The sequence below is a fragment of the Suricata suricatta genome, chromosome 9 (genome assembly GCF_006229205.1).
Source record: "Suricata suricatta isolate VVHF042 chromosome 9, meerkat_22Aug2017_6uvM2_HiC, whole genome shotgun sequence".
NCBI lineage: Eukaryota > Metazoa > Chordata > Mammalia > Carnivora > Herpestidae > Suricata > Suricata suricatta.
The window spans coordinates 10865722-10879362 of NC_043708.1; the positions used below are offsets into that span (position 1 = coordinate 10865722).

A 13641-nucleotide genomic window follows, 5' to 3' on the forward strand; every position below is an offset into this window, starting at 1 on the left:
GCTTAGCCAGAGGGCCCTGTGCCCCAGGACTCACCGGGCATGGAGAAGGGGGACAGGAAGGCAGCCTCGACGGGCTCCGGCTCTGGGGGTGGCGGTGGGGGTGGGGGCTGCTGCTCCTGCTCTCGCGGAGGGTCTTGGGCGTTTTCCACGGGAACATTCCCATTCTCGATATTTTCGTGTCTCCCGTTCTGAAGCGGCTTGCTGCTCACACCATTTGCCGAATTGATCAGTCTCTGCCGCTGTGTGGACAGAAGGCAAGTCAAAGGCCAAGACGTATTACAAAGTGTTGCACCCCTGCTTTGCCCCTTATGGGCGCACAGGTTTCTGGAACCCTCCCCCGGAGGTCAGTTTGCCTGAGAAATGGCCCAAGAGCCTTGGAGTCCATCTAAGGGGCTCATCTCCGTTTGCGGGGATCCTTCCGGCTCCGCCAGGGGGCATTTAGAAGCTGCCTGAAGACAGTCCCAGGAAAAGCCTGCATCACTGTTTTTAATTTTTAAAAAGTATATTGTGCAAAAAGCACACTTAGATGAAGCATATCGCTCAGTGACGTTCTACGTCAAGACGTAGAACATTGCCCGCCCCTCAGAAGACTCCCTCAGGCACCTCCCTGGTTCATACGCCCCTTCTCTCTAGAGGTAACCAAGGTAACTGCTATTCTTTTATAAAGTTCAGTTAGCTGTTCCTGAACTTGAATTTCACATAAACGGATTCGAGTAACACGTATGATGCAATGCCGGGCGTCTTTCACTCAGTATCTGTGAAATTCACCCGTGGTGTTGTTGGGAGCCGTTTTCTGAACTCACTAAGTTGGGAAAACTCCTCGTGAGGTAAGGCGGGTTTGCAAGGCCTCCCGCCATCAGGTGTGACTGATATCCACCCCCCCACTCAATTATTTTTGCTCCAGCACCGACCCCCAGGGCACCTTGTTGCCGGGTATCAGGAATGACGTGTCCCCTAATCCTAAAATACGCTGATTGGACCTTGCGAAGGAACTTATTGTAGGAACTTCTTCTTTTGTGATTATGGGAGCAAATATTACATTTCTTGAGAAACCCGTTTTACTTCCCTTCAAGAAAACAGGCTCTTGACCCCTGCTCACAGAGAACTAACTTTTGCCGTTGCTATGCTAAAAACATTGCCTTGTATTTGAAGGCTAAAGATCCCTTCCTTCCCCATATGATAAGCATCTAAATCACCTGCATCAATCACTATTGATAAAGATTATGTATGAGTCTTCTACCAATCTATGTTCTGGGAAATCTTTGCATACCAAAGAAATTTGTCATCAGAAATCACTGTCTAAGGCAAATGCCACCTCCGTGCTGGCCCCATACATTTTTTTCCATAAATAAAGCTGGCTCTCAGGTCAGAGCAGAGATGCCTGCTTGGTGAGCAGAAAGAAACTGAGGCTCTCTCATTCCCTCCCCCTTTTGCCAACACCGTCCATCCTTCAGGGGACCCTGGACCGGCTGGTGTGGGACTCCGGCACGGTGCTGCACGACCCGGCAGCTTGGTATTTTTCACGGCTGCAGAGTAAACCACAGCATGAATAACCCCCGCTGCATCCTTCACCGAGTGAAGGGCAGTGGGCTGCTTCCCTTCGGCAGTGACTGTGAGGAATTCTACCATGACCATTGGTGGACTTCCGGACATGTGCATGCATTTCCCTGGGGTCTTTAGGAGTGGAATTTCCAGGTCAAACAGTAGGTGCACGGCGAACCATTTCGCACTCGAATCAGCAATGGATTGGAATGTCAATTGCTTCCCATCCATCCTAGTTAACACTTGATGCCGGCAGTCCTTTTATTTATTTAAGTTTATTATTTGGAGAGAGCGTGTGTGTGCAAGTTGGGGAGGGGGAGACAGAGGAAGAGAAAGAGAATCCCAAGCAGGCTCTGCATTACCAGCACAGAGCCCGAACTCGGGAACCATGAGATCATGACCTGAGTCAGCGTTGGACGCTTAACCAACGGAGCCACCCAGGTGCCCCTTCAGGCATTTTCATTGGAACCATTCGGTGGGTGCGTGGTGAGATCTAATCATGACGCTGTTTGCATTTCCCTGTGGGCTGACGATGCTGAGCCATTACGGGGTCACGTGACCCCTGGGATGGCCTCTGTTGTCCCAGGCTTTCGCCATGAGTGCTGAGCATGCCCTGAACCCGCCTGTCCCCTTCCCTGCCCCATCTCGTAGTGACTGGCAAAGTCGGCCCCCTCCCGCCCACGCAGAAACCTGGCTTCCTCACCAAATCCGTGGGCTTCTAGAGCCAGGGAGAGCCAGAAGCTACATTTCAAGACATCAACAGGTCTCTACTTTCCAAAGAATCCGCTTGCCTTTGCACACTTCCCCTTTGCACACCTCCCCAGTGGATCAGCCTGCGTGAGGCCTTGGGGGGATGACTGTCACACAATGGACAAACATAAAACTCTCCCAATTCCTCAGCAGGAAACAGAGTCCGTAAATGTGTCCCCAAGGGGGCTTTCCTCTACCTGCGTGTCCAAGGCCTCTCTGCATAGTTACCAGAAGTAAAAACATTATTGAAATAGATGGATGTTATGTCTCTAAAAAAAGGGGGGGGGGAATTGACCATTCACCTGCCTTCATGTCGTTTTAGGCAGGGACTCCTAAATCATGAAGTCGAGGGTGGGGTGAAGATTTTAAAATTCTTTTCTTGCAAGTGTATCCGCGATACTCAGCCTACTAAAAAGAGCAAAGAGATCTATGCCTGTGACTCAAGGCCACATATATGGGACAGTGTTTTGCTACCTGAGTAACAAACCCAAGCAACATTAAAAGACTGGTCATCCCTGTAGTTAAAAAACAACAACAACAACAAAAAAAAACAACTATCTGTGCAAGGACAGAATTGTAAAGAGGGAGGGAGGCACAACTTAATGGCAACATAAATGGCGGCAGTGCGAGGGGGTCATGATTCTAGCTTAATAGGAACCAACGGAGAATTGTACCTGGAGAAATATCTAAAGCTGCCTAAGGTTGTATTAAAAGAGACATAGATTATAACACAAAGGAGGTGATGGATCCATATGCTGAGAGAAACAAACTGGAAGACAGTGAAGACTGGAACCTTTTACATCAGGAAGGGTGTGAGGTTCCAAAGGTGCTCAGATTCAAGGAGAATATCAGGGGGCAGCAACTACTGCCTGATGTTCAAGGGGCTGCCCCATGGAAGAAGCCATTGAAAGCAACTCAAGCAGGTGCTGGGTATTATAGAGGGAATAAAGATATAGAAAGAAGGGGCAGAGGAGGTGGACTCTCTGATCCCTATGGTCTATGCAGTCCCACTTAAAACAGTCTAGACTCAGATTTAGGTGGGAATTCCCGTTCTGCCCTCATATTATGTGGCTTTGGGCAAATTACTCTGCCTCTCTGATCAATTGGAAAGAACATCTGCTTCGGAAGATCATGAAGAGGATTAATGCTGTAACACACATAAAACATCCTGCACCTGCCTGGCACTCAGCAGGTGCTCACTAAACTACGGCTAGATGTACCAGCTCAAAGAGGCCAGCACCCAGGTGTGAGATGGGTTCAAGAGGCAGGGGAAACTGAGGCTGGGTGAAATTCTGTGCCCCGCGGCAATTCACTGCAGTGGCTGTGGGTGAGGACAGTCAGGTATAGCTTTGGAGAAAAGGAAAACCATACTGCTCACACTGCCCCTCCTGCCCCAATACCCCCCCTAGTCCCACCCCCCACCAAGCCCCTCTCAGCTGGTCTACCCTCTCTGATGAACAAATGAGGGCATCCATCCCTCAAGCACTAGAATCTACTACGGATTAACTTCAGCTTTGCAAACAAAGCTGACATTTGGGAATTAAACTAACTGAACGTTTGAATGAGACCAAGGGTCTGAAGAAACAACTCAGAATCTGGGCATTTACGTTTCCCACCCTCATTCCCTGATGAACTGACCCCAAGATTCTGGCGAGCCTCCAGGCAGAGCTGTGTGTCACTGAAATTTTTAGTGCAGTAAGCATCCTGACAAACATCCTCAGTTAGAGAAACTGAGGCCCGGGAAGATTAAGTGAGTTAGTGGCTAGTATGAGATTAAAACTCAATTTCTGGGGGCGCCTGGGTGGCTCAGTTGGCTCGGTGCTCGACTTCGGCTCAGGTTGTGATCTCGCAGTTCGTGAGTTCAAGCCCCATGTTGGGCTCGCTGCGGTCAGCTGAGAGCCTGCTTCGAATCCTCTGTCCCTCTCTCTCTGCCCCTCCCCCAACTGCATTCTCTCAAAAATAAACGTTAAAAATAAAACAAAACAAAATGATTTCCTCCATTTCCTCTGCCAGCCTGGCATCTCAGGCTCCCCTGTGCTGCCTTGCAGGGCAGTCAGTCCCAACATGGGGGAAAGCAGGGTTTTCCCAGCAGCCTGAAGAAACGTCTGGGGGCCATGACAGGATTTTCCCAGCTCATCAAAACCCCCATTATTGGAGTGCCTGGGTGGCTCAGTCGGTTGGGCGTCTCACTTCTGCTCAGGTCATGATCTCATGGTTCGTGGGTTCAAGCCCTGCATCGGGCTCTGTGCTGACAGCTCAGAGCCTGAAGCCTGTTTTGGATTCTGTGTCTCCCTCTCTCTCTCTCCTTCCCCACTCATGCTCTATCTCTCTGTCTCAAAAGTAAATAAAACATTAAAAAAAGTTTTTCTAAACCCCATTATTTCCCTGGTGCCTATCCCATGAAAAAAATACTATATACCAAATCCCTCAGAGTGGTCCCAATCCCCACTCAATGGGTATAAATATCATGCTCCTGCAAAACAGCCAGAACTCGGTAAAATTTCATTGATTCATATTTTACTGATTTGGATCAAAAGAGGATTCAGAAGGATCCAACATTTGCAATGCTTCCTTTTTTTTTTTAAGTTTATTTATTTATTTAGTTAGTTTGAGAGAGAGCAAGGGAGCTGGGGAGGGGCATATCGGGAGGGAGAGAGAGAGTCCCACACAGGCTCCACACCGTCAGCGCGGCACCCAACACGGGGACCCAACCCACAAACTGGGAGATCATGACCTGAGTTGAAAAGAGTCAGATGCTTAACTGACTGAGCCGCCCAGGGGCCCTTGTGATGTCTCTCTTTCTTAATACATCTTCCACACGGAGGACATATAATGTATGAATCCAGAAGTGTTCAAAGTCACAGACCCTTTAAGCCCTGTGCAGTGTCATTCCTACACACGTCTGCTGTGCTAATGACTGATGATTAGCTATCAAAGTTTCAAGCTCCCTGATAACTACCTGGGTCCGAGGGGGAGGACTCACAACTCCAACACGCACACCCAATTATGTGGCAAAGACTGAACAAGCCGGCGAGCGATTAGAACCCGGCATCTTTGCTACACTGTTTGTAATCATGTAACATTAAAACTCTTTTTTTCTCCCAAATGAAAAAGAAGGCACAAAATTCCTGTGGAACACAGGGTGCAGAGTGAAAAGGAAGTTTCCAGAGGTAACTGCCATCCACCCCTGTTCTTGGCTTTCTTCTAGAGTTGTTCTGTCCATAGAGAACAGGTATGTGTTCATCTCTTTTTGGTCTAAGTAACCCTTTAAAGGAACAATCCATACTTCCGACTGGCCTTTCTCCAATTAGCTTTTATTTTTTTTACTTTACTTTTTACAATTTACTTTATTTAGGGCCCGACAAAATACGTGGTAGACATCTTGGGAATGGTATTCAACGGCGGCCTGTCTTAACCCACCTCTGAATATGATCATTTGCTGCCCACAGGTAACATCTGCACCTCCTTCCTTAAACAGGTGCAATAAAGGCCAGCTTGGCGATGGACATCCTGGTGGCCCCAACACTGAGAAGCAGGGTCCCCTCTCAAAGCACAACAGGTCATCCAAAGCCATTCACTCTCAATGCGATTTATGCAAACTTACCTCATTAATTATGATCCTACTGGCCATCCGTAGTCGGGTCCTGGGCCCAAACTTATTGGTGATCATTATGCGTAAGCCTGCCTCCGGGAAGCTGAACTTGGGAGGGCTGGAGCTCATGACTTCATCCACCATCACCACCGGATTCTTGCCATACTGTGGCTCCTCCTTCACTATAGTGAGCACAACGCCACAATTAGTGCCCAGACCTCCCTGAGGACAACACCCCAGTGCTGGGCTCATGACTTCCCCGAGCACTGCAGAACTGGGCTATGAGCCCCGCACTTCCGGGAGCCTAAATCCCAGTGGGCCACCTCCCAACTTGGACTAGTAGCTGGGGCCCCGTGGCCCCTCACTATGGGCCCACTTGTGAGCAGACATTCCACGTCTAGCCCCTCTGCTAGACATGAACATCTCCCCCTCTCTTTGGAAACCCTCTTGGCCAAGTGCAGGGTTTCTGGTTCCACATTGAAGCCTCACTGGGAAGCCCACCTACAATTCAGATAGGGCCCCCCCCCCCCGAGAATGTGAGGGGACCTTTCTTACCCTCTGTTGACAGAGGCTCAGAGGAAACTCTGGAGACTGACAAGGGCCCTATAGGATGGGAAATGCCAGAAAGCACCACACAGCATAGGCTCCAAACTTCCTACAAGGCCATCTGCTGTTTGGACAACCATCTCCACCCAACAGAGAAGGCTACACCTAACTCTGCTCTCCCCGTGGCCGGTCATGAAGGCAAAGACGCGGCTCATGGGCCCTGGAGGAGGCAAGTAAGTCCCAAGAGGAGAGCCTACTTGCCAAGGGCTCAGAGTGAACTGCTAGCCCAATCCAGCGTCTCTGATAAAACAGACACCCCCCCAGCAGGGAGGCGGCTCTCTCTGACCCTTCACTTCCCCCTCGTAAGGCTGAAGAGTCAATCTCTCCAGGCCTCAGGCCTCTTCCTTGCCACCTTCACAGACAAGCTCAGGGCTGGAATCCTGGGGGATCTGACATCTAACTCCTGAGCCCTGGAGGGGCCAGGAATGGGCCCACTCTGGAGCACAGCACACAGAAGCAGGTGGAGTTTTCCCCTGTGCCCTGGTCACCAGGTCCCAGCGAGGGTCCTTTCTCGGCAGGAGTAGTCTAGAGCAAACCCTCGCGAGAGTTAAAGGCACAGACACGAACAAATGCGCACCAGACACACACTCTCGCCAAACAGGCAGCAAGGCTCAGCAGACAGGAGGCGTGTGGGTTAGAAACAGAGCCTGGGAAGACCATGCATTTGTCAGAGACAGACACTAACCTCCAGCGAGGCGTGTGCTGAGGTCAAGGTTGGCTGGTTGGTTTTTGTAATGCATGTGTTATCGTTTGGATGAAAGCAGATTACTTACAATTTAGAAGAGGAGAGTTAAGGAGACAAAGACCAACAGAGGTTGCCAGAGGTGATTAGCGTGCGGTGGACGCCAAGAGTCTGGGGCAGCATTCCTGATGGTGGCCAGCGGTTATTTGAAGGACGAGTTAGTAGAGGAATTCCTGCTACAGGGGGCTTCAATGCTCAGGACCCCAGCTTTGAGGACGGCCCCTCTCCCAGCCGGTTTCCCCGGCTCTGGGCCACTCTGATGAGCAGGAGCCTCTGGGCCCGCCACCTCTGCTGCAGGAGAGCAGGAATCCCCCCTCCTGGGGGCACTGCAGGCTCCAGGCTCCGTCCAGGTCCAGTCTGCAACCCGCCCTGACCCAGGCATCCCTTAGGGGCAGGGGGAACCCTGGGCTCAGAAGCACAGAGCCTAAGGAGTTTTAGAAAATCCCAACATCGGGGAGGGGGGGCGGGGGGCATCTGGGCAGCTCAGTCGGTTAAGCGTCTGACTTTGGTTCAGGTCATGATCTCGCATTTTGTGAGTTTGAGCCCTGAGTCGGGCTCTAGTGCTGACAGCTCAGAGCCTGGAGCCTGCTTCCGGTTCCATGTCTCCCTCACTCTCTGCCCCTCCCCTGCTCTGTGCTTTGTCTCTCAAAAATAAATAAAAACATAAAAAAAAAAAAAAGAAAAACCCAAACATCTGAACAATGAGTGAAGCTAGAGAATGTTATACCCCACCCATCCACCCCTGCAAAACAGAGAAAGCTGGCCCAAGATGATCTGGTGAACTGAACCATATGACCTTTAAGAACATTTAACTATATAAAGGCATTTTGTAAGAGTGGTAGTGACAAGGCCAAAATCCCATCAAAGAGGTTGCATTAAAAGTGTTGATTTGATATGAGAAACGCTGGAACCGGTAACAGGAGAGCCAGAGCTGTGTGCGCCTGGGCTCTGGACAAACTGCCGGCCAGCCATCTCGGACCTCCCTGGTGGGCGGGTACAGGGGACCTGCCTGCAGGCTGAGGACCAGGGAGAGGAGTGCTCTCTGCATTGGGAAGATCCGCAGCAGCCCCCGCCAGAAAAGGCCAAGCCCCAAACGAAGCCCCTTTCTCAGCCCCTGCAGGGTTCCTGGGGGCTTCTTCCTCCTGCCTCAGTCTATTGGGGGGGGGAGAGGGTGGGCAGTGCCCTGTGACAACACACAGGGTCCTCCACCAGCCGTGGCTACAAGGCCGCATCTCTGGGCCTGCACCTGGGCCTTTATCCAATGCCTTCTCCCTGATCAGAGTTGGAGGGAGACCTATCTGCGTCCTTCCCTGGGTTCAAGAGCTGGGGGTAGGGGGCAGTCCTGAGTCTAATCTTCCAATTTTCTAGAAACTGTCTTGGACTCAGATATTTGGGGGGAAGTAATAAACCAGTGGGGGAGGGCCTACTGGCCTGGACACAAAAGGAATGGAGACAGAGCTCCCGGCGGGCCTTGGCCTCAGGGCTGTGCCCACTGCCCTCAAGACGAGAGTGGCTGAGGCCCGGGCTATATTGCCTGTGAGCAGTGTTCCCCACAGGACACTGGGGAGAGGCGTGCTCAGCCCCCACACGGGTGGCAGGTAGCTCTCGGGGCGGCTCCTGAAGAACTTGGTTGCTTCCACTGACCTGAAGGTCCCACCACCTCGAATCTCTCTTCTTCGCCGTGAAGGTGCAGAGGGCCCCGGGGCACTGATCTCTGACAGAAATCAGCCTCTGTACCAAGATACCTGGTGTCTCTAACAGGGACCTCAGAGCCCCTGGGCCACATCGGTCCCTCAGCTCTGAGAAGGTTGTCCTGGAGACGGGCTCTCCCCTGGGGAGGCTGCTCAGCATTTATGCAACCGGACGCAGGGACACGGCCCCAGGCTCCACGGGACTCCTTTCTCTGACCGTGGGGGCAGAGGGAGGGGTAGGTGGTACACTGGTACCTTCTCCCCCAGGGGCTCCCTGCGATGGGACGGAACAAACTTGCCTGAAGGCCAGGCCAGGGGCCCTGCCCTGATCCCCCCAGGAGTGAAGACCAGCAAGGGGCCAAGGAGTACGTACAATTTCAGCCCCTGCACCCAGACACCACGGAGGAGTTAAAGTCGCCTGAAAGAGGATGCGACCTGCCCAGGGACACGGGAGAAAGACCCCCAGGTGGCCAGTCCCCTGGTCACTCCGAGTAGGAAGGAACTCGCGGCGCCAGCCTCATCTGCTTTTCCAAATCCTCATCACGAGAGCCCATTCGGGCCCTCACACTCGCTGGGCTCGGGCGGCAAGAATGGAGGGAGATGCTCGGTCTCGCTGGCAGCCGGCCAGAGGGACTCACTCAGTACCGGGTGGGATGAGCATGCGGTTTCCACCGCGGGAGCCGGCGGGGCCTAGAGCATGAGGGGAGCTCGGCAGGGCCGGCAGGGGCTGGCTCCCGAGGTCTGGGACCCCAGACAACGGGGCCAAAGAGGAGCCCAGGAGGCAAGGCGGCAGCGCCCCTGTGGCAGAGCTCCTGGGCAGGGCTCTGTGGGCGGGTCTGGGCATTGTCGCTCAGCTCCTCGGCTGCCCTCTGTGGCCTCGCTGGTCCTCTGGGCATCGAGCCAGGGGTCCCTCCGGAGCAGAGTCCTCCCCCTGCAACCACAGGGGGGCCTGAGCCTGCTCTGTCACCCCATGTCATCACCCTTCTGTCACGGCCTTCCCTAGGAGTCCGCGAAGTATTTGTAATTCACTGCATTTCAAAAACCCCTGCAGGCCTGGGGCCTTCCCCAGGAGGCTCAGAATGTCCCCAGGGTGTGACGGTTGACTTTGTCCATCCTTCTCCCTTCTGTGCAAACGCCAATCTGAGCCACAACTCATTGAGGGCCCTGGGACCCAAAGTAAGAGAGTGACAATTTAGAGGGAGGGTGTGTGTGTGTGTGTGTGTGTGTGTGTGTGTGTGTGCGGCGGGCGTGCACGCAGGCACGTGTGTGCAGGAAAGAGCGTGGGAGAGGGCTTTGGTGACACACTTTCGGCCACTCCTGTCTGCTCAGCCTTACCTTGCCCCAGCAACGGCAGGGAGGGGTCATCAGAGCTACTGTCACAGTAATCATTACCATCCTCCAGCTCACTATTGACCGTGTTGCCGTTTGCGATGGTCTTTTGTTTGATGGTGAAAAAGGCCTGCATCTTCACATTGTACCTGGAAGTTACGGCAGGAGGTCAGAGCCGAGGGAGACGCCCGGTAGGGGTGAGCGGGGCTCCTCATCACCCCTGAGCACATGCAATCAGCCAGCCCTGGAGCGTCCTGTGGAGGAGCTGAGGAGGGGCCAAGGGCTTCATCTGAGCCGACCATCCTGATGGGACCCCTAGAACAACGTGTGGCCGGAGGGCTTGCTCCACGGAGCTGTTAGTGGCCTCGTGGGGACATAAGGAATCTGGAGTCCCAAGAACATGACTGATGCCTACTTACACATGTCGAAGCCCGTCCTAATAAGTTCAGATCAGCCTCAAGGACAGGCTCCAAGGAGGTGTCGCCAGGCCTGTCCTCCCTCCCAACAGCCTTGCCCCACTCCCATGGGCTGCCCGGCAGGCATCCCTGAATCACTCACAGCCGGGCCCAGAGAAGACACTGGCCGCATCTCAGACCCCAGGCCTCCCCGCCTCACGGAAAGGCGCTCACCGAGGGGTTCCGTGAGGACAAGCCTCCTGCCCTTGACAGTTTATCACCCATTTTCACAACACATTAGAAACGCCTGATATAAACGGGGGGATTCATAGCGTCGTAAAGCTCAGTGTTGTTTTTAATTATTTCTGGAGATGTGAACAAGAAGATAGAGTCTGAAGGTGATGATTCAGCTCATGGGTAAGTTTTTTTTTTTTTTAATGCGGAAAAATATATGCAACATCAAATTTGCTATTTTAACTATTTTCCATTGTTAAGCGTACAATTCTCTGCCATTCATTATGTTCGCAATGTTGGGTAACTATCACATCACCATCATTCACTTCCAAAAGGGTTTCAGCATCTCAAGCAATTGTGTGCCTGTTAATCAATTAATCAGTAATCACTACCCTCCAACCCCCGCCGCCCCTGCCACTCCTGGTGATCTGGAATGTACTATCTCCCTAAATGGGACTCTCCCAGGGGCCTCGCCGAAGCGGAATCATCCAATGTAAGTCCTTCTGTGATTGGCTCCTCTCACTTAGCTTGTTTTCAAGGCTCATCCATGTCATCCCATGGGACACAATTCCCCCCCCCTTTTTTTTATGGCTGAATATTCCTCGTGGGCAGTTCTGATAGTGCTCTGACCCAGGCAGCTTGCATGCACGACCCGGACCCAGTGTCTGCATTTTCATTACTGTGAGTGGTACGCCCTGGAGCTGTGCCAGCCAATGGCCCCGACAGGTGGCGCTGGATAAGGCCTGGAGCAGAAGGGAGGCTGCCCGGCTCTTTGACAGAGCATGGTATTAAGTTATCAGGAGGTTTACGGTGACAGAGGAAAGGACTGGCCGCTTGGGCATGGGGAAAGCAGCACAGAGCGGGGAGGGAAAGAAGGCGAACAGCCTCATCGTCCGCCCACCAGCCACGACTCCCCTGGCCCGGGTCTGGACAGCACCCCGAAACAGTATCTGAACCTCTCGCCCCGGCGGGGCATCCTCCAGAGAACCCGGGCTGGCTGGAAGTCACTGGGAGGTCTATTGTCAATTTTACCCGGGCTCTAACAAAAGGCCAGAGCAGGAAGCGGAATGAGGCATCAGTCCGTCCAGCAAGAGAGAGAAGATACTTACTTCATGATCAGGATGTAAAACACGTACAGGATGATGAGCACCAGGCCTTCCCACCTCAAAGAGAGAAAGGAGACTGGTTAGGGCTGGGGAGGCTCACAGCATGGAGGCGGTGGGTGACTGGGGGTGCGGGGGGTGGAGGGGGCAGGAAGCCCTTTGACCCTGCCTGGCCCCAGAACCCGGCCCAGGACTCCAGCATCCAGGGGAGTCCCTGCCAGCCTGTCCTACAACCTGAAGCCCTCTTGGGGACAGAGAAGGCTGGGGATGGGTTCTTCTCCACTACAAGGGGCCTGATGGGCTCAGACAGAGTTCAGCCGGCTACAGAGAAGGAGAGAAATCAGGGCCATCACATCCTAGGACTTACAGAGGAGAGTGGCCGGAGTCATGCACATGATGACTTAAGACCAGAGATTCCGACCAGGGACCAGAAAGGCTGTGGGTCCTAAGAACTGCCTGAAGAGATGGGCAGATGCTGGAGCCTCCTGGGCTGAACACAGGGGCGGGGTGGGGCTGGGCAGGGGTCTTCCTGGGATGCTTGTCCCTGCCCTCTAGCAGGCGCAGCAGCGTTCACCCCACACGTAGCAGGAGGGGGAGGGATCTGTAGCTCAGACCAAAGGCCTCTGAGGAGCCACACTTTAATTTGGTCATCTGACAGATGCGCACTGAAGGCCTACTACGTGCTGGGTATAAGGTGCAATTGTTTTGGGAACTCTTCCTCTACTGACAGAGCCCGCAGACCAGCAGAGCCACAAAGAGACTTGTAGATGACCCCGCTGCCACCACCCCTGACTCCATTGAGGAAAAGGAAAACCCAGATGACGAGTGGCTTCCGGCTCACATGGTGGGTTAGGGGCCGGGCTGGGGCCAAAGGCAGGTTTCTCTGGGCCCAGAGCACACGGCTGCTCATGTCAGCTGGCAGGGAGGGCGTGTCCTCAGTCAGGGCCCCCGAGTCCATTCCCACAAATAAACAGAGAGGATGTGGACTCTGAATCCCGGTCACGAAGAGACCATTTCTAGGCCTTACGAATGCATGACACATTCATGCCCTGTAAGGTGAATGCACCCATCTTTTCTGTATAGTTTCCGCTTTATAGATCTTAATCAAGGAATCGTTTCCTATCTCGAGGTCACCAAGGTGAGTTCCTATATTTTATTCTATTTTGTTTCATTTTGCTGTTTACAGTGAGATCGTTAATTCTTCTGGGATCTATTCTGCATAAGGTGTGAGGGAGGGATCTGATGTGATTCTGTTCCTTACAGGATTCCTAGTTTTACAGCGGGATCTGAGACCCCCTCCCTAACTCACTGCCTGTGGTGACAACAAGAAACAGGCCCATTACTAGGTTCCTGGTTCCGCATTTCATATCGGCTTACGCGTATCCTGGTGAAAACACCATACTGTTTTCATTACTTTAGCTTTAAATATGCTTTGTTATTTAGGAGCGAAGGAACACAAAAGGAACAATCTTCATCACTTTGAAAGAATAAAGGTGTGATTGCTTCAAATGATGCCCTTTTTACAAGTTCAAAAGTTCATGCTGGTAAAAACAATTTCAAAAAAGATTCGATGAACCCAATGAGGAAGGATACTAGCAAAAAAAGGAACAAGAAACAAACTTAAAACTTACCACACAATTTCTTCATCGTATATGAA

At 52.5% G+C, this 13641-nt stretch overlaps 1 protein-coding gene across 1 annotated transcript in view; it reads right to left on the reverse strand.

The window, feature by feature from the left end:
* The window catches only part of SLC24A4 (solute carrier family 24 member 4), a 187877-nt gene that overhangs the window by 56045 nt on the left and 118191 nt on the right, over positions 1–13641 (reverse strand). The window contains exons 8-12 of the mRNA XM_029952162.1: positions 13616–13641; positions 11991–12044; positions 10259–10401; positions 5897–6066; positions 35–239 (exon numbers count right to left, since the gene is read on the reverse strand). Of these exons, the coding sequence (XP_029808022.1) occupies positions 35–239; positions 5897–6066; positions 10259–10401; positions 11991–12044; positions 13616–13641 (598 nt within the window). The remainder of the gene's footprint in view (positions 1–34; positions 240–5896; positions 6067–10258; positions 10402–11990; positions 12045–13615) is intronic.